This window comes from Gouania willdenowi, chromosome 16 (assembly GCF_900634775.1).
Source record: "Gouania willdenowi chromosome 16, fGouWil2.1, whole genome shotgun sequence".
NCBI classification, from domain to species: domain Eukaryota; kingdom Metazoa; phylum Chordata; class Actinopteri; order Blenniiformes; family Gobiesocidae; genus Gouania; species Gouania willdenowi.
In genome coordinates this window covers 518,140-545,990 of record NC_041059.1, presented here as the reverse complement: position 1 = coordinate 545,990, position 27,851 = coordinate 518,140, and the positions used below count along the sequence as shown (strand labels likewise).

At 37.4% G+C, this 27,851-nt stretch overlaps 4 protein-coding genes across 9 annotated transcripts in view; 2 read left to right on the top strand and 2 right to left on the bottom strand.

Moving 5' to 3' along the window:
- gramd1a (GRAM domain containing 1A) overlaps positions 1-14,668 on the bottom strand; it is a 61,908-nt gene extending 47,240 nt beyond the window's left edge. For 3 of the 6 annotated variants that reach the window (XM_028470578.1, XM_028470582.1, XM_028470583.1), the window contains exons 1-2: positions 14,514-14,668; positions 13,152-13,241 (exon numbers count right to left, since the gene is read on the bottom strand). Coding sequence is in view for 1 of the 6 variants with exons in the window: in XM_028470584.1 (XP_028326385.1) it covers positions 8,784-8,896 (113 nt within the window). In the remaining 5 variants the exon portion in view is untranslated. Of the gene's footprint in view, positions 1-8,783; positions 9,191-13,151; positions 13,242-13,460; positions 13,624-14,513 lie in introns of those variants that run through there. The other 3 variants (XM_028470579.1, XM_028470580.1, XM_028470584.1) reach the window with 3 other exon arrangements.
- Positions 14,669-18,134: 3,466 nt separating this feature from the next.
- Positions 18,135-21,719, top strand: LOC114478243 (sodium channel subunit beta-1). Its single transcript, XM_028471184.1, has 5 exons — positions 18,135-18,413; positions 19,187-19,353; positions 20,444-20,678; positions 21,174-21,336; positions 21,440-21,719. Exons 1-5 carry the CDS (start codon positions 18,275-18,277, stop codon positions 21,504-21,506), a joined length of 771 nt encoding a protein of 256 aa, XP_028326985.1. The 5' UTR covers positions 18,135-18,274; the 3' UTR covers positions 21,507-21,719.
- A 1,216-nt stretch (positions 21,720-22,935) lies between these two features.
- On the top strand, positions 22,936-25,175 carry LOC114478058 (potassium voltage-gated channel subfamily E member 1-like). Its single transcript, XM_028470854.1, has 2 exons — positions 22,936-22,957; positions 23,979-25,175. The coding sequence occupies exon 2, from the start codon at positions 24,028-24,030 to the stop codon at positions 24,391-24,393; it is 366 nt and encodes a 121-aa protein (XP_028326655.1). The 5' UTR covers positions 22,936-22,957; positions 23,979-24,027; the 3' UTR covers positions 24,394-25,175.
- The window catches only part of dnajc28 (DnaJ (Hsp40) homolog, subfamily C, member 28), a 3,715-nt gene continuing 309 nt past the window's right edge, over positions 24,446-27,851 (bottom strand). The window contains exons 1-2 of the mRNA XM_028470853.1: positions 27,791-27,851; positions 24,446-26,714 (exon numbers count right to left, since the gene is read on the bottom strand). The exon at positions 27,791-27,851 is cut by the window's right edge and continues 309 nt beyond it. Of these exons, the coding sequence (XP_028326654.1) occupies positions 25,530-26,693 (1,164 nt within the window). The 5' untranslated portion in view covers positions 26,694-26,714; positions 27,791-27,851 and the 3' untranslated portion in view covers positions 24,446-25,529. The remainder of the gene's footprint in view (positions 26,715-27,790) is intronic.

Here is a 27,851-nt window from a genome sequence, read left to right as displayed (position 1 = left end):
CCCACAGGATGGCGGGCGCAAGAGCAAAGGAGGAGGAGGGGGGGAGGACGAGACAGGGGGACAGGGAGCAAGGGGAAGGAGCGGCAGGGGAGCACGCAGGGCCCCAGCCCCAGAGACCAACCAGATGCGCATGCAAGGGGCAACGGCGCCAAATCAAACAGCCCCGGGACCCCGTGAACACCCAGAAGGAATGCACACCCGTGCTGAGGCAACAAGGCACCCCGGCAACCCACCCCAGCCATCCTGACCAAGACCACCCCAGAGGCCCAAGGCGGCCCCGGCCTACAGTTGGGCTAGTGCGTTAGTAAAGAGTGGTGCTGGCAGTCGCTTGCAGGCTAGATCATCAGGCTTTTAAAAATTTAGATTTAATGCAATTAAAAAAGGAGTCCAACGCTCCTCAAAGCACGTTATTTTTTTTGTTTTCTGAGAGCAGACATCTTTTCCATGGAAATAAATTCTGTGAGGAGATTTTGCCATTGGTTTATGTTTAAGGATTTTTTGTCTTTCCAATTTAGTAATATTGTTTATTTTGCTATGGCTAGTGCCGCAAGGATTGATTGTGATTGGTTTGCTGGAGGTTGAAGCATTGTCAGGTCTCCAATCAAACAAAGATTTGGAGATAAAGGAATTCTGTAGTCCAAAATGGAGGACAGTTTTTCAGTGATTAGAATCCAAAAGTGTTGAACTGGGGAGCAAAGCCATAAGGCATGTAAATAGGAATCCGCTGTATTCTGGGTGCACTGAGAGCAGATGTCTGTTGCTGAGAAGCCCATTTTATGCATTTTCTGTTGGGTAATGTGGGATCTGTGGAGGACCTTGTATTGAATTAGCTGAAGGTTTGTGTTTTTTGTCATCTTAAAAGTATTACAACAAATTTCTGCCCAGAAATCAGTGCTCGGGGTGATTGAGAGTTCGGCCTCCCACTTCGCGATTGGTAAGTAATTACAGTTAGTGTTCGAAAGCGCTCTGTATATTTTTGAGAGCTTTTTTGATTTTGTTGAGATTTTTTTCATATATATAGCCAGTTCTGGAGGTTGTAACGTAGTTAAGTCTAGTGGAGTGGTTTTCTTTATTGTCTCTGTTACTTGTAAGTACTGTAGAAAGTTACTTTTATTTATATCGAATGCTTGGGTTAGATTGTTATATGACCTGATCTTGTCATTTTCAAAAAGGTCTTGGAGATGAGTGATTCCACTCTCTTCCCATGTCTTCAGATAGAGTGGTGTTTTTTTATTTTTAAAGTCGGGGTTGTGCCAGATTGGAGAGAGTATACTAGTTTTTAATTGGCCATTTGTGATGTCCAGGGCTTTCCACCATGCAGTCAGTGTGGAGGCAATTAGTGGGTTTTTAAAGCAGTTGTGATGTTTGAGGGTCGCAGTGATAAAAGGGAGATCAGAGAGTTTAATGTGTTTGCAGTCTAACTGTTCTATTTCTAGCCAGGTGTTGTAGTATTCTTTTGGATTTAGCCATTCTGTTAAATATAGTATTTGGTTTGCTAAGTAATAATGCATGAAATTAGGGGCTTCTAAACCACCCTCGTCTTTGTTTTTTTGAAGGGTAGAAAGGCTTATTTTAGGTTTTTTATTTCTAGTATAGAATTTTGTAGTTGTAGAATCTAATCTTTGAAACCATTGTTTTGGTGGTTTTAGTGGTATCATTGAGAACAAGTAGTTTATTTTTGGTAAGATTTTCATTTTAACTGAGGCTATCCTGCCAAGTAGTGAGATGGGGAGATTGTTCCATCTCCGCAGATCTTCTGTGACTTTGTCCAACATCGGATCATGATTTAGTTTAATTAATTCATTTAAGTTTGGTGATATATTTAAGCCTAGATATTTAATTGTATTTGTGGTGGAGGGGTGTTGTGGATTTTGGTGTGCAGGATTCCAAGAGTTTTTTGTCAAAGGGAGGATTGATGATTTTGTCCAGTTAATGGAATAGTCTGATAATTTAGAGAAGCTGTTTATTAGATTAAATACTTCCTCTAAAGAGGATTGCGGTTCTTCCAAATAGAGTAAAATGTCATCCGCGTAGAGATTAATTTTGTGTTCTGAGATGGATGAGTGGATTCCTTTAATAACAGAGTTCTGACGTACAGCTGCTGCGAGAGGTTCAACGAATATTGCAAAAAGCAAAGGTGAGAGTGGACAGCCTTGTCTGGTTCCCCTCTGCAGTGTGAAGCTTTGGGATGTTATTTTGTTTGTGGTTACTGAGGCCTTAGGTTTATTGTACAGGGTGGAGATCCATTGTATGAATGATTCTCCGAAGCCAAATTTGCCAAGGACAGTTAGGAGGAATGACCAGTTTACTCTATCAAATGCTTTTTCTGCATCGAGTGACAAGATTATTGTTTTCTTTTTAGAGTTCTGTGCCATGTTGATCACATTAAACAGTCTTCTCACATTGTCTGTGGAGTGTCTATTTTTAATAAAACCTGTCTGGTCTTGGTGTATAATTGACTGTACTACTTTCTCTAACCTGGATGTGAGTGCTTTGGAAATAATTTTTAAGTCTGTGTTAATAAGTGAGATGGGACGATAGCTTGAGGGTAATATGGGGTTTTTGTCTGGTTTAAGTAACAATTCCAGGCATTTCTAAAGTTTGATAAACCATTCCGACCACTGTTCCCCCTGACCTGGAGAGTGAATTTGTGAGATCTCGTGATTTCTGCTCAACGATGTGCCGATATGCAGCACTTTGAGATAAAATTAACATCTTCAGGGTTTATTATATTTTAAGCAAAATAAATAAACTATATTTCCAAAACAGTTCAATTATTCCATGACTTTTCCAGGAATTTCCTGATGGTGGGGACCCTGTCTATAGTTCAACGTCAGCAAAGGTTCTGACAAACGTGTCCAGATCACTACACACAGTCTGAACTCTAACTGGTATGATCCATCCTCCTCTGTGGTTATTTCCTCATCCTGTCGTCATTTCTCTTCCATTGTCTTAAACAAACATGTCTGTGTGAGGTGTTGTTGTTTCTTGGAGTCTGACCTTCCTCGACCCCTCGTTTGATACAATGTCCACTGTAAACGGTTAAATATCTGATGTTATGGAGTCATTTGTGTGCTGTGAGCTCAGCCTGCTCCAGGAAAGTCCAGAATTATACAGAAAGATTTATTTCACAAACAAAGTTTTACTATTCAATCACTTTAGAAATCTCCCTTTAAGTAACTCTGAATAAGCAAATATTGGTGAGATTTTCTGTTGTTTTTACCTTTTTTAAACCCGTACCGCCATAATAAATGTTTTAATTGGACTCAAAGGGACTTTTAGACGTTCATTTGGTGTTTAAACTCTTTTTAATCTGAATAACCCAGAAACACATACTGTATATCAGCATACACCATCTATTTACTAACAGGGGATTTGCTTGGATGCTCCCGTCTTCACCTGAGGACCCCTGCAGGCACTTAGATGCCCCTGATGTTGCCTGTGTTCATCCTCCTCTTGGTAACCATAGTTACCATCCAATAAAAACAGTGTTCTTTATGATCTAAACAAGAACTATCAACTGAATAAAACTATAGAAAAATGAATGAGTTGGGGGGTGAGTCCATAACAGTCCCAATAATAACATAATACTTCATTTAAATTAGAAAAGCTCGTCTTTGAATCAGTCTTTAGAATCAAATGTTATTTTTAGTGTAGAGTAGGGGTGGGAACCTCTGTGTACCTCATGATACGATACGCGATACAAAGCTCACGATAACGTCACGCTATGACGATACTGCAATTATTGATATATTGGTCAGAAATCAATCTACGATAATCTGACATAACAAGAAAAAAAAAGATTAAGTGAAAAAATTTAATTTTATTTTATATCAGAAAGACAATAAATATAAAAAGTGTCCTATGAACAGTGACACTATTTTAGTGCAACATTTCTGTAAATAAGTGTCAACATACCAATGTAAACTAATAAGTATCTCCAATAGTGCTTTATGGAAACAATAAATATGGTCTTTCTCACCAGTGACATCAATATAGTGAAATATTACAGTAAACAATATATTGGTTCCTTCAACAAACAGTGATAATATTTATGTGAAGATGTACCTGCACATTTTAGTGAAAAAGCAGAAAAGGTTTTGAAAATAAGAAAATAAATCTTAAATTGAAAAAAAAAATTATAATAATATTCGCTGCTTAGCACGAACATATTGATAATCGATCACGTGAAAAAATATTGCGGTATGGAGATATCGTCACACTCCTAGTCTAGAGTAGAGTAGCTTTGTTGCTCCTGCAGTGGAGTTATTAACTGCCATTACAGTGTGGATAAAGTTTTAAAAAAAAAAAAGACAACAGAAGGCAACGCACAGAATACCCAAAAGACAAAGATAAAATACGACAATACAATAATAGAAACTTTATATAAATAGAAAATATAACTAGGCATGACCTGTATTCGCAAGGCGAATACATATTTGGCCATTTGAAAAAATTAGCAAAAATGATAACCTGTATCTGGATTTGTTGAGAAGTTTTTGTTGTTTTTACAAATTAAAGTGAAAGTAATAATGACCATTGCTCAAGGTCACACATTGATAGGAAATGTCATTCAATGGTACCAGTCTGAGAACTGTATCTCAATGTGTGGCCAAGTTATTGGAAAAAAAGTCTTTTTTTGTGACGTCATGAACTTTGACCCCTACCGATCTTTTTACTGGTAGGTCGTACAGCTTCAGTCCAACAAAATACTCCACTTGAGATGAGCTTTTCATAGATGAAAGCATCACACTATAAATAATCATAGAGATATGATCAATTTTGTTTTATGGCACTTGATGTGACCTTGACCTTGACATTTTTGCTTCAAAAAAGGTCAACTGCACATCCTCAAACATTTTCAATTGACAAATACAATTCAAAAAATTATATAAAAGGTATGAATAATACATATCTATATTCTTATTTATTACGAATATAAGAATATTGATCCTATAAGAATATAAGCAGGGCCAAGGAGAGATGGCTTAGACTGTTTAGTTGTACAGTCAGACACTACATACACTATACAGTGTGTAAGAATATTTAATAGTGGAGGATCTATACCAAGCATGAGTAACTATAACTACATTCATCATCACCTTCACATACAACTATAAGACTGGATCAAAAATTGAAGAAATAAAAACATTAGCTTTACTTTCACAAAATGTGGCCGTCAAAGGGTAAAAAATGACAACATTTTCTGGACAACGCTCGCTTGTGCACCATGTGATCCCCTACGCTGTGAACCATTCCTGGTGAGAGCCCTGTATGAAAGGGCCCTAAAGACGTACATCTGTTTAAGATGGTGCAGCTAGCATGCTAAAGGTCACATCACCAACTGTCAACAAAACCCACACACACAACACACTTAAACCAGTGGAAAACACACGCACACGCACACACACACACACACACACACACACACACACACACACACACACACACACACACACACACACACACACACACACACACACACACACACACACACACACACACACACACACACACACACACACACACACACTGCATGGGCCAGTAAGATCAACCTGCATCAAAACACACTGTCAGCACCATGTCCTCCAACAGTAACAGTGTGTGTGTGTGTGTGTGTGTGTGTATCTATTGTTTGCCTTCAAAGAGGCCCTCCTCACTCTGATGTGTTTGAACAAGAACAATCTTGGCACCAGTGTTGATCTCTACTGATCCACTTAAACACACACGCACGCGCGCGCGCGCGCGCACGCACGCACGCACGCACGCACGCACGCACGCACGCACGCACGCACGCACGCACGCACGCGCACACACACACACACACACACACACACACACACACACACACACACACACACACACACACACACACACACACACACACACACACACACACACACACACACAGTAAACCTTTGAACTTTATATCGCTGGTTTTTTTATTTTGCAAAATTTTGTTTCATTCCTATCGTATTCTAAACTCTGCTCTGGAACAGTTGTTGACATTCACTGTACATTTTTACAGACCATCAATGCCTGACTTATTATTAAAAAGGTGTTTGTGTTTATCAAAAGAAAAAAATTCAACAAACGTTAAAAAATCATCTTGGAAAATAAAAGGATTGAAAAAGTCTTCAAAAATGTACAGTGAATGTCACCAACTGCTCCAGAGCAGAGTTAAGAATATGATAGGAATGAAATTAAAATTTGCAAAAAAAAAACAGCGATATGAAATTCAAAGACGCAACGTTTCACTGTTTAGTTTTTCCTTTTATCATTTTGTGAGTTTTCAGAGTCCTTTGTTGCCTTTTCATGTGATTTTGAGTCATTTAGTAAATTCGATTTGTGTTGTTCTTTTTTTAAGTAGTTTTGGAAATTTTCACAGATTTTGAGTTTTGGGAATCATCATGTGTATTTGTACTCATGCGTTTTTTGAGTAAATTTGTGTATTTTTTCTGTTTAGTTTTTCCTTTTATCATTTTGTGTGTTTTTGAGTAATTTTGTATATTTTCTTTTAATTTTGTGTGATTTAAGAGGCAGTTTCAGTGTTTTTGGACTCATTTTGTATATTTTTGTGATTTATTGTGTTTCAATGAGTGTTTTGTTTTGTACTTTTGTTGTCTTTTGTGTGTTTCTGAAGTCATATAGTAAATGTTCACTATCTTTGTGTAATTTTGGACTCATGTTTTTATTATGTTTATTTTTGTTTTGGATATTTTTCAGGGTTTGTTTTGGTAAATGTGTAGTTGTCTTGTGTGTTTTTGGAGTAAATTTGTGCAGTTTTGCTGTTGTTTTGTGTGTTTTTCTGTTGTTTTGTGTGTATTTGAAGTCATTTTCTTTGTTTACATTGGGGGGTGAACCACATTTGACCTTTTAGGCCACATGTCTGGTAGTTGGAATCAGTTGTCACACAATGTTCAGTACTTTCAGTGGGTGTGCAGAGGAAGACACAAACTGATGACTAAGATGTTCATAAAATTAACAGCATTGACTGTTTTGTTTCTCACTAAAACATGTTTGATAATTAAACTCGGCAGCAAACATTAACTTTATTACTATCTGTGCTGTTTGTTGTTACAGGAGTGAAGACAAATCCATTGTTGCAGACTCGCAGAATATAATAATAATAAATATTACCTTTAATATACAAATTATATATAAAGCAAGCAAAAGTTCACTTCCAAAAGGGTTGCAAAAATATTTTTAGAGAGAGAAGGGGAAAATAATGTAAGATAAAAACTATAAGATGCTATATAACCAGAACAACAGTGAACAGGATGAAATAAAAACAAAGCAGCAACATAAAGCAGATTAAAAAGCTTTTTAAATAATATATCGTTAATAATTATAAGGAAAAAGAGCAACATTTATAACCAAGGACAGCAATGACAATATATAATATGAATATAAATGGTATAAAATATACTAATGATTACTCGATAAACATAAAAAGGTATATATTGTAATATAGTATAATATGAATTTAAATATTGCAACACTATATTTTGTATATAAAATTGTACTGATGAAATGTGTTTAGTAAATATTGAAATATTAATATTATATACATGTCATGTACATACACGTGTATACACGTATGTATGTATATGTATATATATTATCTCGAGCAATGGTTCTCAACCTTAGGATAAGGATCCCATTTGGGGTCACGTGACACTGGGAGGGGGTCACCAAATTTCTCACATTTCTGACACTTCTACATCACATTTTAATGACTTTTCTACACATTTTTTCTACTTTCCAGACATGTTCAGCACTTATAAACCCTTTCTACCACTTTTACACCTAATGTCACATATGTTGACCATTATTGTCACTTTTAACCTCTTTTCACCATATTTCATGACTATTTCTTGTCAATTTCTCTATTTGTCATGCCCATTAATTACCAGTTTAAACTAATTGTTTCTACTTTTTATATTGCATTACCCCAACCCCTAATTTCGGCTACTTTTAAGCCAATACTGACACTTTGAAGCCTTTTTCTGTCCGTTTTTATCCACTGTAATTTACAACTTTTAACAATTTCTATGGGTTTTAAAATCCCATTTCACCTCCTTTTCCACCATTTTTGGTCACTTTGAACCATTTTATTAGTGATTAAAACAATGATTTCCATCTTTAAGATGACTATAATAATAATAATAAACGTTCCTGGATAACAGTGGATATTATTGAGATGAATAAATAAATGTGGTTATCACAGATTCATAGAACAATGGACCATCATTATACTGACTTTATGGATGGTACAGTGGGGGTCCCCACTCTCTGGGACCTTTATTTTGGGGGTCGAGGCTGAACAGATTGAGAACCACTGACAGAGAAACTTGTTTAGTTTTATGTGAATAGAATAGAATAGAATAGAATGTTTATAGAAGCTTCATCCTACAACATTTAGCCTCATTTGTTAGACAACTGAGTGTTGTTTGTTCTGTTTTGGGTTTTTTTTGTTTTGTTTTTTGATAAGACTGCAGAAAACAAAATAAATAAATAAATAAATAAATAAATAAATCCAAACTGAGCCTGAATGAAGTGACCAAGTGTTGATATCAGAAGTTACACAATGTTCTGGAGCTGCTTCTTGGAACAGTATACATAGTTTAAATGATTGAAAGCTCTCAAAGTAGCATCACTGGTTGTTTTCAACGTTATAAAACAGTTTGTGAGGGTAAAAAGTGTCTAACTTGATTATTTCCACCTGTGGCGTGTTTTAAAGCAAAAAGAAGAAGAAGAAGAACCGGGACCGGAGCTCCTACCTCCCATTAGATGAGTTCCCCCCGAGTCGGAGCTCCTTCTCGGCCTCGAACACCAGCCGGGCCACGGTGCGAGGAACGGTGAAATCCACTTTTTCACAGGAGCACATCAGCATTGTTTTGGGCTAATGGCTGTTAGCCTCCCGCTAGCGGCTCCCACCGGCACACCGACCCTCCTTAGGCCGAGGCAGAGGCGCCTATCCCCGGCTAGCAGAGCTCAGTAAGGGACCCCATGCTAGGCTTCAACACGGCCGGCTAAGAGACGCCGTCCCGGGAGGAAAGTTTAAGGGAAAGCCGGGGGATGATGGCTAGACATGGAAAAGTGCAATAAAACTAGCTAACAGTAAAACTAGCCAACACAACGGTTTGATCCAAAAGTGAAAACGGAACGAATCCATCTTTTCTCTGAGGGGTGGGCGCGAAATGTCGCATCAAAACCCCCCAAAACATTACAAAAATCAGGTCAACATTCCTCATAGACATACTACATACTAAATTGAATATATGCAATAAAAATACAATAATAAAGATTAAATTCTCTAACCTTGAACATACACGTAGTAAAAACGTGACATCCCCATTTGTAACTTTATGGTTCAGTCCAGATAGATAACTGTCCAAAGGATGTGGCGAAACCAACTGGATAATATAGCAATATAATATATAATATCATATTATTATCACATTAAATAAGCCACGGACTTAAATATAATAAATACAATAATATAAGCCCCAGAATTAAAAAAATAAAAATAAAATAATATAATATAAGCCCCAGAATTAAAAAAATAAAATAAAATAATACAAGCCCCAGAATTAAAAAATAAGTAAATAAATAAAATAACATAAGCCTCAGAAATGAATAAATAAAATATGCCCCGGAAATGAAAAAAATAAAATAAAATGAAAAATATAAGAAACAATATAAAAAATAAAATTAAAAAAAAAATACATAAATACATAAAATAATTTAAGCCCCAGAAATGCCTTCAACACTGAAATTAATCACAGGTTTTGTTGCAAAGATTTGACCAAAAAAAAGTTTAAGTCAATCAAAAATTAATATAATCAAATAAAGAAAGACATGTTCAAATGAGACCTAAATAATTGCATTTGAACATTTTTTTTCCCTCTGATTGAATATGTTTTTTATTGATTAAAATATTTTTTTCATATTTTTTGATTGAATAATAAAGCCAACTACTACCCATAATACGGCCCAAATACAAAACAGATGACTTCAATAACAAAAACTTTTCAATATCTTTTTTACTTTAATCATAAAAAAAAAACTTTTTCAATAAAAAAAAAAATAATAATAATAATTAAATTGAAAAAAAAAGTGTTACAATGTAATCATTTGGGATTTGAGAACTTTATTATTTATTTTTTGCTATTGAACACTTTTTCTTTGATTGAAAATATTAATTTTTGATTGAAGTAAACTTTCTTTTATTGAAAAGGGTTTTTTTAATCAAAGTGATTAGTGAAGTTTTTTTTTTTTTTTTTTTCTTAATTGAATAACAAAGACACAAATCTACGTCCATACACAAACTCAGTTCTTCTAATGCAATGAGAGTTTATTTCATGCTTTCTCTCCAGTGCTCGTAGGCAATGCGTGTGATTTCAGAGTTACTTAAAGGAAGCTAAAGTCACTAAAACACTCCACTGTGACCTCTGCAGTCAATGGAACAACAGACAGGTTTTATTTAGTAAATTCATTCATAACATCAACAATCACATTAATGCATCACACAATATAAGAACATGTTAAATATGATTACAGGTAATCAATGTATCCCACCATTATTGATCAGCTGCCGTACAGCCTTATTATTGATAAATGTGTATTAACAAAAGACATGAGGTGTTTATCTTTAGTTTCCCTCCTTATAAATATTATTATTATTATTAAATATTAGAGATAGTCTCTGTTTTACTGCTAATTATAGATTTATTGCTTTAGAGTTCTTCTTTCCTACAGTCTCCACAAAAGTATAATATTATCAACATGTGCTGCTAGAAGTGGAAATATAGCCACATGCTGTTGTGTAGTGCAGGAGTTCTCAACCTTGGGGCAGGACCCTAATTGGGGTCATGCGATACTGGGTGGGGGTCGCCAGACCAGATGCCTGAATATTTTTAATTCACAATTTGAACCTATTTTTGTTAATTTTTACCCTTTTTATGCAACTACACCAAACTTGTCATATTTTAATCTATTTTTTATCACTTTTTTTGCTCTTTTTAATGCATTTTTGCTACATTATTCTACTTTTCTGCGCATTTTTTTCACTTTCCAGACATTTTCAATATTTATTATAACCATTTTCACCACTTTTCCACCTAATTTCACATATGTTGACCCATTATTTTCACTTTTGACCTCTTATTACCATATTTAGGGGACCAAGTCCACAGGGCCAGGGAACCGTGTATGTAAGCATACGCGGTTCCTAGGACCAGCGGTGCTAGGAACCCTATTGTAATCGTTCCGATGATTATTATTAATATTATTATTATTATTATTGTTACCTTTTATAGTTCCGTTGATAAAAGTGGTGCTCCAGAATAAACCGTGTAAGGTAGGGCGGTGCCCTTTGGTGGTTGGGTCCAAAACCCCCAGGGGACCTTGGATGCAAAAATTCACAAATATCCGCCAGCAGGTGGCGCTATAACAAAGGTCAACGCGTTTTGGCCAATAACTCCCACACCGTTTGTTGCAAATTTAAAACCTTCATATCCACAGATTCATTGAATAGCACTGAATCACCTGGGCTAGGCCACGCCCATTTCCGCCTAACTTTTCTTGGAGCAAAATCGCAAAAACTGGAAAACCTACTTTTTCAAAATCCTCCTTGTGGTTTTGTCCAATCAGTGTGAGACTTGGCCTGTAGAGTCTTCAGTTGGACGTGATACAGAGTTAACTAAATGAGTTTGTTCGGGTAAATTATGCGCAAATTATTACCGAGTAGTTTTCTAGCTAGCGATAAAAATGCGAACTGGCGCATATCTCGGTCAAAATAAATAACAACACCAAATCTGAGATCTTTAGTTGGCATGTGACTGTGAAGAAATGCACCAAATTTGAATGATGTAGGCCACTAGGGGGCGCTACAAATAACGAATATTTATATCTCCTAAATGGCACGACCAATTTTTACCAAATTTGGAGGGTATGATCTTGGGTCCGTCCTAAGGCGATATCTCAAAGTTATTCACGCTTAGTCAAAGTGGGCGTGGCTTATTACATCATAACACATAAATAAACAAACATTTATTTCTGCTGAATTATTATGTTGAGGGAAGTGAAATTTACAGGGTAACTATAGAAGAGCACACAGATCACCCATACCAAAAAGTGCACCACTAGGTGGCGCTACAATGAGTGCAAACACATTTTGGCCTTTAACTTTCACACTTTAAATCACATCTTCCAAAACTTCATATCCACCTGTTCACAGCAAATGGCACGTTGGCCTGTGTCCTGACGCTCGCCACGAGCCCATCATGCTTCGTGACGTACTTCCAAGGGCTCCGCGAATCTTGGGGGCGGAGTCGCGCGGGAAGGCTTGGCCCCCTTTCATAACTGCTTGCAGTTCTAGTTTATGTTTATTTTTGCCAATTTAACCACAGTCACGATTTTTAATGCTGATTATTTGTCAGTTTAAACACATTTTTAAATTTCATTATCCATAATTTGCTATTTTAACCAATTTCTATGGTTTTTAAAATCCCATTTCACCACCTTTTCCACCATTTTTGGTCACTTTGAACCATTTTATTAGTGATTAAAACCAGGATTTCCATCTTTAAGATGACTATAATAATAATAATAAACGTTCCTGGATAACAGTGGATATTATTCAGATGAATAAATAAATGTGGTTATTACAGATTCATAGAACAATGGACCATCATTTTACTGACTTTATGGATGGACCCCAAAAACCTTGAACATCCTTGAGTTAATTTAATTATTCACCACTTTGTAGTGATTTAGGGTGAATTTGTGTCTGTTTTAAGGTTATTTTCCTACCACTTAGAGCTCAGGTCTTCCTTTTGTGTAATTTTGTTTCTTTCTGTGTCACTTTTGATCAACTTTCAGTGGTTATAATGAGTCCCTTTCTGTACCTGTAGTCCTGCAGACTGTATGTGTTCAGTAATCCCTCCACGTTATGTTCACTCATTGGTTTCCTCATCGTCTATCTGACCCCTGTAGTGTCAATAAAACTACACACAAGGGGTTTCTGAGCTCCTCATTAACAGTAATCCCATCAAACAATGAAGCCATTAGTCATGTACTGTAGCTCATTCATTGTGTGTGTGTGTGTGTGTGTGTGTGTGTGTGTGTGTGTGTGTGTATCTCACCTTGTGTCTTCTGGAGCATCCTCATGGTCTCACTGATTAAAAAGCAGATATAGAGAATGTTGATGTGTTCAGAATGAATGAATTCAGCTCCTGTAAACGAATAGAATCAGATCAAAATGTGTCCATTAGAAACTAGTTACTGTTTGTTCTGCTTTAATATAAGTTCTCCTCAGTTTGAGCTCACAGAACGTTAGACTGAAGCTCTTCTACATTTCACTAATTAACTTCTTCACCTCACACACTTTTACTAAAGGACATACATTTGCCTTCTTCCTTTACATTTTTATTTTGTGTCAATACATTTCTTACTTGTTTAATAAAAAATCTGCATGTTGTAGACCAGTGGTTCTCAACCTGTTCAGGCCATGACCCCCATAATAAATGTTCCAGAGAGCAGGGACCCCCACTGTAGCTGAAGGTGGTTGAACACAGACATGAACATTGAAGAACAGTCATGTGGAGACAGGACCATCTATAAGGGGGAATAAAGGGGAGAGATTTTTGGGGTCCATCCATAAAGTCAGTAAAATGATGGTCCATTGTTCTATGAATCTGTGATAACCACATTTATTTATTCATCTGAATAATATCCACTGTTATCCAGGAACGTTTATTATTATTATTATAGTCATCTTAAAGATGGAAAAAAAATGAGTTCAAAGTGACCAAAAATGGTGGAAAAGGAGGTGAAATGGGATTTTAAAAACCACAGAAATTGGTTAAAAGTTGCAAATTGTAATGGAATATAAATATGTAGGGAAAATTAGTTTAAACTGGCAAATGATGAGCATTACAAATGTAAATCTGGTTAAATTGGCAAAAATAATCATGAAATCTGGTGAAAAGAGGTTAAAAGTGACAATAATAAGTCAACATATGTGTCATTAGGTGTAAAAGTGGTAGAAAGGGTTTATAAGTGATTAACATGTCTGGAAAGTGGAAAAAATGTGCAGAAAAGACATTAAAATGTGATGTAGAAGTGTCAGAAATGTGAGAAATGTAGCAAAAATACATTAAAAGGAGTAAAAATATGTCAAGAAAAAGTGATGAAAATAGGTTAAAATATGGTGAGTTTGGTGTAGTTGCAAAAAAAGGGTAAAAATAAGCAAAAACGTGATTAAATTGTTCGAACAACATTCTTAGTTCCTTGAAGGCATCTGGTGAACCCCTCCCAGTGTCTCGTGACCCCAAATGGGGTCCTGACCCCAAGGTTGAGAACCCCTGTCGTAGACAATCATATGATATCCGTGCAGAAAGATTCTATGCAGCATGATCAATAACAACACTGTCACTAATAAAGATGTGCTGAGCGTGCATGTGTCAGAGAAAAGTTTAACAGCATTCTGATGACTTTGTTCTTACCTGCTGCTTATCATCATCATCATCATCACCGCTGCATAACAGTGCGTCACCATGAGTGTGCTGTTTCCAGAGCTCCCTGGAGCATCCTCCACGGTCCCTTCACTCAGTGTGAAAAGACTATACTGCTGCTGCTAGTGGGAAACTCAGTCTGAGCTAAAAATATAAACACTACAGCTTAGAGAGAGAGTCAGGGTATTTATGTGTGTGTGTGGGGGGGGGTTCCACACATAAACACTGAGCACTTATCACATGTACCCTCCTTGAATGTCCCCTTCACCTCCTCCTCCTCCTCATCATGTGTCCACATCACACATTAATATCACATTATTCACAAGGTCACAGCAGGCAAGGACTACCTTAACGTCACATGACTGAGTCCCTGACCTCTAGACACACACACACACACACACACACACACACACACACACACACGCAGGAATGTTGTTGTAGAAACTTAAAAAGGAAAAAGACCAAATCTACCACAATTGGAACTTAATTTATTTTCTACAAAGGCATTTGTATAAAATAAAAGGTTTGTCAACATTTACAGTTATTTTTAAATAAAATAACACCAATCATTTTAATCCAAAAATCAATACATTCTCAGGCTCTAATTATAGATACATTGATTAACCCTAAAACATGCCAAATGATCCATGTGGGTCAAAAATAATATAATATAATATAATATAACTATGATATTTAGAAAGCACAACCATAGAAAGCGGCTTTGATCAGAAATGGAACGACTAAGAACTTATGGATTATGATCAATGTGCCATGAAACAGAAATTATCACAAAAAATAATAATTTACTCGGTTACAGTTGGATGTAGAAATGTAATGAATTACTTTACTTCTTTTAAAAAACGTTAGTGAAATTACTAATTTAAAAATATACTGTGTATTTTTGTTGTCATTTAGTATGTTTTTCTTTATGTTTTATGTATAGGCCTATACTTGTAGTCATCTTGTGTGTTTTAGGACTCGTTTTGTGCATTTTTGTTGAATACGAAAAACACAAATGCGAAAATAAAAAAAACAAAAAACAATTAAAATTAGAGAAAAACTTTAAAATTATTATTATTATTATTATTATTATTATTATTATTATTATTATTATTAATAAAATAAAATAAAATAAAATAAAATAAAATAAAATAAAATAAAATAAAATAAAATAAAATAAAATAAAATAAAATTAGTTGGTCACATAACATATGTAGCCATAGAATGAAGTGGTGACTAGTCCTGTCTGTTATTGTTTTCACTGTGACGATTTATTTTCTCTCCTTTTCAAAGAAACGTCAGACTTTCATAACTAACTGTCTCTGACATAATCCTGGACGAGGTCTGTTTGCTCAGCCTTCACTTCAGAGGCCTTGGAGCCTTGGGGGCCTTGGGGGCCACCAGTGGGCGTGTACTGTAGCTGTTCCCACTCAATATTCTTGAAGCAAAAATACGGCGCTTAGGGGCGTTTCCATCTTGCCTAATTTGATGTAATTTGGAGCCAGAGTCAGTGCAGTAGGGTCGGTGGGAGGAGCCCTGGTAACACGCCCACCTATTTAGTGTATATCAATCTATTTAGTGTTTATCAATGTAGGGTGATAATAACTAATTTTTTTTTTTTTTTTAAATGATGTGACGAGTATTTTAACAGTTTGACCCACATCCCATCTGTTATCATTGAGGAGGCGGGGCTTATGACCTATACTGCAGCCAATCAATTCTAAAAATAAAAGCTTCACTCCACCGGGAAGCTTGTCCCATCCATTCTTTTTACAGTCTATGGCAGCCACAGACTGACGCCACAGAAGAAGAAGAAGAAGAAGATGTGGAAACACCATTGGTTTGGTTTGGTTTTATCTTGATGTTTTCAGAATCAGAATTTCTTTATTCATCCCAGGGTGAAATGACTTTGGTTTGATTCTGTGGTTACTCTGTGTAACATGTGCGTGGGTTACAGACCCTTCATGTGTATGGCGCCCCCTGTCCTGCCTGTGTGTAAGTGTAGATCTCTCCTTATGTTCCATCTTCCTGATTTTTCTCACTATGTAAGAACTTTCTAGTGGATTATCTTGATTTTGCTTCCCTTGACTTCTCAAGATCTTTTAATTTCTCAGACTTTGTTTATCTCAGTATTTTTGTGTCTTTAAATAGGGTTGAAGACAAAGTGTTGGAAGGTCTTAGAGATCAGTAGATCCAAGAAGCCCCTGACTGCAGCCTGCAGTTAGGGGCGGAGCTCAATGTTCAATAAACCAATCACATTCAGACTAACCCTAACGCAAATAGTAACTATTTTCTATGCCTATAGAATTATGTAACATATACAATTATTTATATGGCACGATTTATTTATTTTGAGGTTGATTATTTTTAACTGTATAAGAATCACACAGCACAACAGCATGCTGCATTGAGCTCCGCCCCAAACTGGTACAAACAGGTACTTCATAGATCTTGGATCATTTGCTCGGATAAAATGTAAAAGGTTGAAATTGCCGCTCGTAATCTCCACCGTAAACACACTGTTGTTGATACTGTTTTGAGCGTTGCATTGTGGGATGTGGAGCAACAAGGGCAGAAGTTTATTTTGGGGTTTACACAGAAAAATCTGAATCTGGCCAAAATGTAACGTCTTGCAGAGTAAGTTGATATCACAGGGAATACTGGCAACAAACTAGAAGAAATATAGTATGAAGATAATAGTCCTTCTTGTCCTTGACGTACTAACTAGTGCTGGGACTTTATTGCATTAATTGCGATGAAATTAATTACAGAAAAACGCATTTGAAAAAAAATACTGCAGTTAATCGCTTCAGCTTCATCAGTTGCTCTGTTTATTTCATGACATTTACAGATATTGTAACTATTTTACACTGTTCAGTTTCCACTTCTCTGGAATGTTCTGGACTAAGTGATGTTTTTATTATTTTATTACAAAAACACATTTGTTTACCAAAAAAATAAGTTAGTGCTTTGTGAACAATGCAATCATGATACTCTTTATTCATATTACACATTATGTTAGCAGTCATCATTGATTCGTTTATATACCAACATACATTTAAACTGGAAAACGCTTCTTCTTGAGTCAAATATTGTTAATAAGACTATTAATTTAGATTAATCAAGATAAATGAATTACAAAGTTTCTAATTAAATCACATTTTTTAATCGAGTCCCACCACTAGTAAAAACACATTTATCTGTCTACGGGACTCCACCTCCCACAATGCAAAGCGCAAAAACTTTTTTGACAGTGTCAATTACAGTGATTTTTCAAACAAATTTTCCGTTGATTGATCTTTGAGGCATTCACTACAACATGTCTTAATCTAATAACAAATGATTGTCTGCAGCAGCTTTGAGCTACAATGTTCCTTTTCTCCATTAACACCTTGACCTCCTGCAGTTTCCACATATCATTGTTGGTGGTTTGACGTCCCTCAGGAGATTTGTTTAACAAAACATGTAAAGTAGGAGTTTGTACGTGAGAAGTACACAGTTTAAATATGATGAATGTCTTCTTAACGTGCACTCATGTTCCGTTGGTTGGTTCTGTCTATCACAGGACGGTGTTGTGCTGTAGATCAGGTTTCACGTCCAAATGCTCCAGACTCTGAGGATCTAAATTTAGTCACCTTTAAGACGGACGGAACACACGCACAAACTTCTGCTAAGAAACGTTGACTGTTGAAGAAACTCAGGACTTTCTATATCTTTGGAGTATTTCAGAGTCATGTGGGCCAGAGAAACTGATGATTGACAGGAAGGACGGAATCAGGATGGATTTATCTGCAGGGATAGGCTGTGAAGGCCTGTTCTGGATTGTGTTTCTCAATCGGATAAAAAAAGAGATCAAAAGTCTGCTTTTTGTTCTCGTCTTCAGTCTTCTTGGTGAGTCCAGCTAGACTTTAGCTTTAGATGTTCTTTAACTGTTCAGAGACAGACTCTATGTTTACTGTATGTTTATTGTGAGCTCAACCTCAAACCTCAAATCTTTAAGTAGGTACAATAGATGGAGTTTATGTTTTTGTTAAAAATCCAGGTTGGAGCCTTGACACAGATGTTCCACACACTACGTTTGATCTGATCAATACTTTCTGAGATATGAATAATATAGTGTGTGGGGGTCATTATTCTTCCATGTTCATCTTCCAATATGTCTGTAACTCCATCACATATAAAGGTAAATATGGTATAGTAATAAGCTCCTCCTACAGAAATAGATCTGCTATACATCATATCTGGTGGACATGTCAGCTCCTCTAAATAGTCAGTGTGTGTTTGGGTCTGGAACATGTTCAGTAAACTACTTAGCATATGTCTCAGCTCCCTGTAATGTGATCAGCTTAGAGCTATGAACATAGACTGTTCACATCACTAATGATTAGTCACAGATATGCATTGGTTCTAAACTCACACACTGGAAATATGAACATACACTTTATTTTTTTTTTTTTTCTTTACTCTTTTCATTGGCCCATAATTACATGTGGGAATACAAGAATAAATTTGATGCGTTTTAATTTATAGTATAAATGTTACTCTCTAAAATCTTTTAAATGAGGTTATTGTAGCTTAGCTCTGTGTCTGATAATCATTTATTGTTTATTAGTTTTTCACTAGATGAACATGTGTGTAAATGACCCTCATGTCTTTACTTCCAGTCTCCCAGTGCGATGGCGGCTGTGCTGAGGTGGACTCTATGACTGAGGCAGTGGCAGGTGAAGGTTTCCTCCTGGGGTGTATTTCCTGTAAGAAACGTGAGGAAGTGTCCGCTCACACCACGGTGGACTGGCACTTCAGAGCAACAGGAGAGGAGACGTTCAGGCATGTGGGTTACACACCGTTCTATGCTCTACTGTACCAAATACGACATAGCACAGGGACACAGTGAGAACGCTGGAGATAGGAAGGTTAGGCATGTTAGGCACGGTAGAGGTAACATCATGCTGCAGGCTTAAAGGTGAAGTCCACAACTCTCAGATCCCTCCCTCCCTCCCCGCTGCTCTCTTGCCCTGCCTCCAAACTTTCCAAAGTCCCTCCCTCAGAGGAGCTAACAAAATGAGCCTGTTTTTTTTCACACAAACTAGTAGTTTGATGTAAAGCTGTCCTTACATAGGGACAGCTTTAGGAAATATGACAAAAAGTCACTTTTATTAGAGTTGCAGACTGCACCTTTAAAGGTGTACCACCACCAGGTGGCGTATTACTGAGTAAAACCGACACACATCCTGACCACTGAATGTACAGGTGACAAGATTCTCTTCTACATCCCACAAATGTTGTTGGCGGGCCCATGTGGGCCGATGTATATCGTCAGCTGTACATGTGTGAAGATGTTTAAGCAGTTGTTTGTTAGTTGTAAACCTCATGGGTAGCGCACCGTTTATCTGTTTGATGGATGTTTGTTACCAGACATGGCCTCGTTCAGGGACTGTTCTGCTATAAATAGGCTTATCCTCATCCAACTGGTAGAAAATAGGTACTACAGGTTGGCTGGGCAGGCAATATTTATTAATGTATGTGTAGTCTCAAAAAATCACATATGGCATGACAGCTAAGGACATGTTTCTTAACACAAACTATTTTAGGTATTTAAGACATATTTAAAATTTCTACATATTGCACCTTTAATATTGGAAATTCATGATAAAACGTTTGCTGCAGTACCATACATGAACTGCGGGGGGCAGTGTCACTTCACACTGTGGAGAAGAAAAACCAAGTCATGTGACTCAAACCCCAAAAAACTGTATTTTTAAAAAAACAACAAATGAATTCATATATACAGTATTTTGTACAGTCAGTGTTTTATGGCACTTGAAAATGTGTATATTATGTACATTATATTAAGCATTGTAATTTTTAAAATTAATTTAGGAAAACTAATGAAAACTTTTGACTGTTCTTGTCTCTGTTAGATCTTCCACTACGAACACCCGACTGCAGACGTCCTCCACCCAGACTTCAGGGGTCGCCTGGTCTGGTTCGGGACCCCTGACCGGGACGTTCAGATCGGAGCCGTTTACTTAGAAAACGTAACGTACAACGACACGGGGACGTATCGCTGCACCTTCCACCGCACACTCTTCCTGCGTGTGGCCAACCAACACGTTACCGTGACGAAGGAGGTGGAGCTAACGGTGGTGGCTGTAGGTAGGAGGGAGGGGTTAACCACACCCCTCATTCAGACAAAAGAAACCTAAACTATCGCATGTTCACATTTTCTTTTATCAGGAAATTTACTTCAATCTCCTGACATGTTTCAACAGTCAACTGCCAGTCTTCTTCAGAGGCGTCTGCTGATCGGTTTGATGTGTCCTTATGAGTTATTTTGAGGCGTGGCCAAGTTGATTGTTCTGTCACGCCCCCTGTCACTTGATGGTCTCTGGTGATGGTCCTAAGAATGTTCCCTCATCCCTGTTGATGTTAAAACTCCGCCTCATGATCTCCATGACTTCTTTGATCCAGCACATCAAAGCAATCAGCAGACGCCTCTGAAGAAGACTGACAGTGGACAGTCAAAACATGTCAAGTAAATTTCTTGTAAAAAGTTGTGTGAATAAAATAGAACCTTAACATATTATAAAAAAAAACAAGACAAAATGAAGTTGCTGGAATGACTAAACTATGGTACTTCCTGTTTCCCAGCCAATCGGGAGCTGACGGCAGTGATTGCAGAGATCCTGATGTACGTTCTGATCGTTGTGCTGCAGCTGTGGCTCATCGTCGTCCTGATTTACTGCTACAAGAAAACCTGGGACGAGCACGAGGCCCGGGAAGAGAGGCGGGCTCTCAGGGCCCAGAAAGAAGCGTCAGTGGATCCACGTTCTGTTTGTTTTTATTTTCCATCAGTTTTATACATAAATTAGTTTCATTTAAGGTCAAATGTGTTTCTTTTAATTTTTTCTATTCAGACTGTTGGAGTCGAGTGACATCAGCCCTGATGGTGTACAGCTGGATGAACATCTGGATGAACATTAAACACAGCAAGAAATATCAACCAGACTACAACAGGATCAATATGGAACTAAACTCAAGCTTAAACCAGGACCCCTATTGGGGGAGGGATCACCAGATGCCTTTAAGAAACTAAGAATATTTTTTTGAACAATTTAAGCCCATTTTTTGCTTATTTTTACAATTTTTCTACAACTCCACCAAACTCACCATATTTTGACAAATTTTCATCACTTTTTCTTTCCATATTTTTGCTCCTTTTAATGTATTTTTGCTACGTTTCTCCCATTTCTGACACTTCTACATCATCAATGTCTTTTCTACACATTTTTCCAATTTCCAGACATGTTCAGCACTTGTCTGTTTTTATCCACTCTAATTTGTAACTTTTAATCAATTTCTGTGGTTTTTAAAATCCCATTTCATCACCTTTTCCACCATTTTTATTCACTTTGAACCATTTTATTAGTGATTAAAACCAGGATTTCCATCTTTAAGATGACTATAATAATAATAATAAACGTTCCTGGATAACAGTGGATATTATTCAGATGAATAAATAAATGTGGTTATCACAGATTCATAGAACAATAGACCATCATTTTACTGACTTTATGGATGGACCCCAAACATCTCTCCTTTATTCCCCCTTATAGATGGTCCTGTCTCCACATGACTGTTCTTCAATGTTCATGTCTGTGTTCAACCACCTTCAGCTACAGTGGGGGTCCCTGCTCTATGGGACCTTTATTTTGGAGGGTCCCCACTTTCTGGGACCTTTATTTTAGGGGTCATGGCCTGAACAGGTTGAGAACCACTGGTTTATTATACTAAACAGTTTAACATGTTTTAAATTGCTATTCATCAAAATATGAAGGCTACATGTATTTTTCTCAAAGTGTTCTTATCTTATTCAGAGTTAGTTTTTAGTCTGAACCACAGGAATGTGTCACAGATGAAGAAAAGATGAAAAGGAACAAAAATGACTCACAATTATGAATGTTACCCTGGATGTAGCTCACAATCATTATTATCCTTATTTTAGAGATCCAACTAATATAGATACTGTTTGGTAAACATGAGCTATATGGATGGACACACACACACACACACACACACACACACACACACACGCACACACACACACACACACACACACACACACACACACACACACACACACACAGGACACTTGAAGGTGACTTTAAAACCAAGTCTGACTGCAGACTGAGAGCAGCTTTGTTCTCCTGCATTTCATCACTGATGTGACTCTACACACACACACACACACACTTGTGTGCAGTCTTCTCTTAGTAACTGCACTTGTTGGAGTGTGTGTTACAGTGTGTGTTTCTGCTGCAGCGTTGTGTTGTTGTGTGGATGATTGTGTGTGACCCTGACCTTGTCATGTGACCTTGCCCCGCTCTCATTAAACGTGTTGACGTGCTGAACACACACTCCTGAGCAGAGGTGGAGTCTGGTAAGAATCTGCTTTATTCATACACTTTATTTGTTACTATGACAACAACACAACATCAGATGAGCAACTAGTTTGATAGACAGCTACATTTAGAGGTTCTCAACCAGTGGATCAGGACCCTAAAGTATGCTGCAGGCTGGTTTTCACTTTTCTATTGAGTTTTGCATGAAAAACGAGTTTGTGCTTTTATTATGAAGGGTCATTTTTAAGCAGGTTTACTTTTATAACTCAATCATTTGTTACGTATCTTCTGTCCTGGATTTACTGGTAAGACCTAATATTTCTACTTTGTGTAATTTCAGTATAAAATGTGATATGATGCACTGTCACCATATTCAGATTTGTTAGTCTAAACTGTAAATGTTCATTCTGGTCATGGCTTCTTATTTATTGACAGTAGTAAAGATTGAGAGGAATACAGTTAACATAGCAAAATAAATGAATAAATTAATTTTTTTACACTTAAAAATTACAAACATTTACACTGTATACTATTTGCAATGAAGTAGTATAATGTTTTTTTATTCTGTTATATCATGAAAAATGTCATTGTTAAACCTTTTTCTAAAAAGTCTTTTGTGCCATTATTTAAATCCTATGGAAGCACATTTCCATTGAAAGTTCACCAATTATTTTTCTGGCCCAATAGGAACAATAAAGAATGTTTGAGGTATGAAATTATAGGAAGATCTAAAGGAATTAAATATTGTTTCAAAGAGGCAGCATAACTGAAATAAATGCATTTAAAAGTGAAAAGTAACCAGTAACGTTGTCGTCTAGAGGAAGGAGTAAACCAGACTGTTTTAAACAACACTGAGTGACTGCAGATTAATAAGTCATAAATATGACATACTAACTAATCATAAATATAAGATAAGTCAAATATAAGATATGTCATATGAGCTACTGAGACATAAATATGAGTTACTAAATCATAAAAAATAAGATACATTATAATTAAATATGAAATACTACATTATAAATGAGATACTAAGTCATAAATATGAGATACTAAGTGATGTTGTTTGTGCTGCAGTACCACAGCGTGTCCACCAGGGGCTGCTCATGTCTCTGTTGAACAGCACTGAGCTGAAGGCGCTGCTGCTCTCCGTCCTGCAGCATTGCCTAAACAGCAGCAGCCTGCAGGCCACGCCCACTCCTGACCACGCCCCCCCGCAGACGGAGGGCGTCCTGTACATCCTGTTGGTGGTGGGCCTCTTCAGCTTCTTCACCTTCTTCATCATGCTGAGCTACATCCGCTCTAAGAAGCAGGAGAACTCCTCTGACCCGTACCACCAGTACATCGCCCACGACTGGACCACCATCACCGCCCCCGGACGCACCATCACCCGGCCTCTGAGGCATGGCCCTGGACCTGGACCTGGGCCCCAGCCCACAGTTTTCTCCAACCCTGGGACTGTGGAGGACTGATGAAAACTCATTGAAGAAAAGTTACATAAATCACACACGTCGTCAATGTTTCTGCATTTCACTCATATTTATTAGGATTTATTTGATATTTACAATCAGTAGATTTATATTTACCTTGATAGTGTCTTATTTTGAAAAGCCCAAGTGACTCATTCTCTGAAGATTACAGGTTTGTCACGTGCACAGCACTGAAAATCATAATAGGGTCATTTTAACTAATGTTCAGGACGTTCCACACACTAATGTGTTCTGTGATTATTCAATAGACACTACATTTTTTATGTTGCTAGTGAAGAACTAATAAATGATTATTACACAGAGCTAAGCTACAATAACCTCATGTAAAGGATTAAAAATATTCACCAGTGGTGAAATAATCCAAAGTTTGGGTCACATAAAGAAAAATAGTTTAATATCCCAATAAAGAGTAACTTTTATACTGTAAATTAAAACATCAGATTTTTTTGTGTGGGACATTAGATAAAATGATGACCAATAATAAAATATCAGTAAAACAAAAATAAAAATTAGAAACAAGTTGTAAAACCTAACTACTGATAAATAACATCTCTGTACAAAAATGTGCAAATATATTCATATATGGAAGTATTCATGAAACCAAACAAATGGTTTAGTTTCAGAGAGCAACATGTGGACCAGTACACACCAACATATCTGATGATTACATGGACACATCATGTGACCACAACTTTCAAACAGTAAGAAAACAAATATCATTTTTTATCTCCATCCATACATTTTATTTTGTGGTCCTTTTGTGTACATTTCTTTCCTTTTTTGTGTTTTTGTTCTTGTCTTGTATATTTAGTCATTTTGTTTATTTGTATATCTGTTGTATGTTTTTGACGTCGTACTTTAAAAATTGTCTTTAATTTTGTAAATGTTTTCTTCATTTTGTGTGTTTTTGGAGCCGTTTGGTGTTTTTCTTCACTGTCTAGTTTATTCTACTGTCATTTTGTCTGTTTTTAGGTGATTTTAACAAAAATTAGAACAAGGGCTGCATTGAATAATCACAGAACAATTGGTAAAAATTCTGAATTTTCTGAGACCGAAAGGCGTGGGACATTTGTTGAAATGACGACCAATAATAAAATAAAGATCATAAATGGTGTGGATTAGAGCGTCCTGGTTAACTTCCTGTGGAGGAAATTCCACATCCTGGAAGCTAAGCCCACCTTCCTGCTCCTGGCGATGCCGATGCTAGCTACGTTGGCGTTCTTCTTCTCCTCCTTCCTCCTGCGTCGCTCCTCCTCTCTGTATTGGGGGGCGTTCCTCTCTGCTAGCTCCGCCTCCCGTTTCAGACTGAAGTGAACGATCTGCATCCTCATCGCGGGAACCATCAGGTTGTAGTCGTCCACCATCTTGTTCAGTTTGGTTAAATCCTCCTGGACGGAGGCACACAGCCGCTCCCATTGGTGGAGCTCTGGTGGGGAGGCGGGGTCAGTGAGCCGGACCCGCCCCTCCAGCAGTATGTGGCGTACATGCGCCGCCGCCTCCCGGATGTGGCGCTGGGTGGCGACCCACGGCGGCTGGTAACCGTTGTCCAGGAGGATGCGGTTGATGTTGTGCGTCATGGGGTCGGCGTACGGGTTGTGCTGGAACTTGAGGAGCGGTTTCCCGGCGCCACTCAGATTCCTGAAGTGTCCGCGGGCCATGGACTCCTGGATCAGGTCCTCCACCAGACGCTCCACGGCCTGCGTCACTTTGACGTTGCGGCTGCGCTTATATACGTCTCTCTCTACCAGAGCGCCTTCAGCGGCCGCCGCCTTCTCCTGCTCCCTCTGCTGGTAGCTCAGCACCGCCTCGCTGGCCCGGTCCACGCGGATCTGTTGGTACTGGCGCTCTCGCTGGCTTGGCGTTCCTGAACCTACGCCGTCATAGCTGAGGTAGTGGCGGTGCTGCAGCGCCAAACGCCTCCGCATCTCCTCCTCCTCTTCCTCTTCCTCTTTCCTTTCTCCATCGGAATTTGTAACCCGGCTCTGATGAGCCAGCACGACCCGATACGCCTCCTCCACCCGAGCAAACAGAGCTGCGTCCGCCGTAGCCGCCCCAGAGTCAGGGTGGTAGAGCTTGGCCAGGCGCAGGTACGCCTCCTTCACCTGAGCCGAGGAGCTCAGAGCGTCCTCAGGAAGCTGCAGGAGGCCAAAGCTTTCTCTGATGCTCGGACCAGAACCAGAACCGACACGCCCAACCGTCAGGGAACGTACACACAAAACATGATGAACACGCCTTGGCAGGAAGCAGCTGCAGGCAAACAGGAAGTGGAAGCAGCAACGCATCACCAAGTCAAAGCTGGAGATCTGCAACGAGAAGAGATGTTAGGAAAAAAGATCTTCACACAAAGTTACCTCACAAACACACATTACAACAACAAAAATAACAAAGTTTGTTTTATTCTTCGAATCCCAAGAAAAAAAGTCAAAAGTCAGAGAATGCTTTGAATTCTTTGGTTAAAAATAATAAATCTGACATTAAAGTTAAAAACAATACGTCTTTAATATGTGCTGTTTTTTATTTTTTAAAGGTTAAAAGATATCATCGTTTCATTTAAGAAACGGCTTTTCAACTTACTTCGTCATGTCTACTTCAAAATAACCCTAACCCTGCCATTGAGTCAGATGACTTTTATTTTGAAGCCTGGTGGGTTTTGCTGAGTCATGAGTGAGACCTGAGGATGTCTTAAATGTTCACCGTAAACTACTAATGAAAACAAACTTTAGTATTAGTTAAACTGCAGTTTTCACACATTTCTCCGTCAGTGAACACAACTACAAACCATAGATATTATATATAGTACAGACCATAGATATTATATATAGTACAGACCATAGATATTATATATAGTACAGACCATAGATATTATATATAGTACAGACCATAGATATTATATATAGTACAGACCATAGATATTATATATAGTACAGACCATAGATATTATATATAGTACAGACCATAGATATTATATATAGTACAAACCATAGATATTATATATAGTACAGACCATAGATATTATATATAGTACAAACCATAGATATTATATATAGTACAGACCATAGATATTATATATAGTACAGACCATAGATATTATATATAGTACAAACCATAGATATTATATATAGTACAGACCATAGATATTATATATAGTACAAACCATAGATATTATATATAGTACAGACCATAGATATTATATATAGTACAAACCATAGATATTATATATAGTACAGACCATAGATATTATATATAGTACAAACCATAGATATTATATATAGTACAGACCATAGATATTATATATAGTACAAACCATAGATATTATATATAGTACAGACCATAGATATTATATATAGTACAAACCATAGATATTATATATAGTACAGACCTTGTGCTGATCCACAGACCGGAAGCACCGGGTCACATGACGAAGCTTTTTCTTCGTCTCC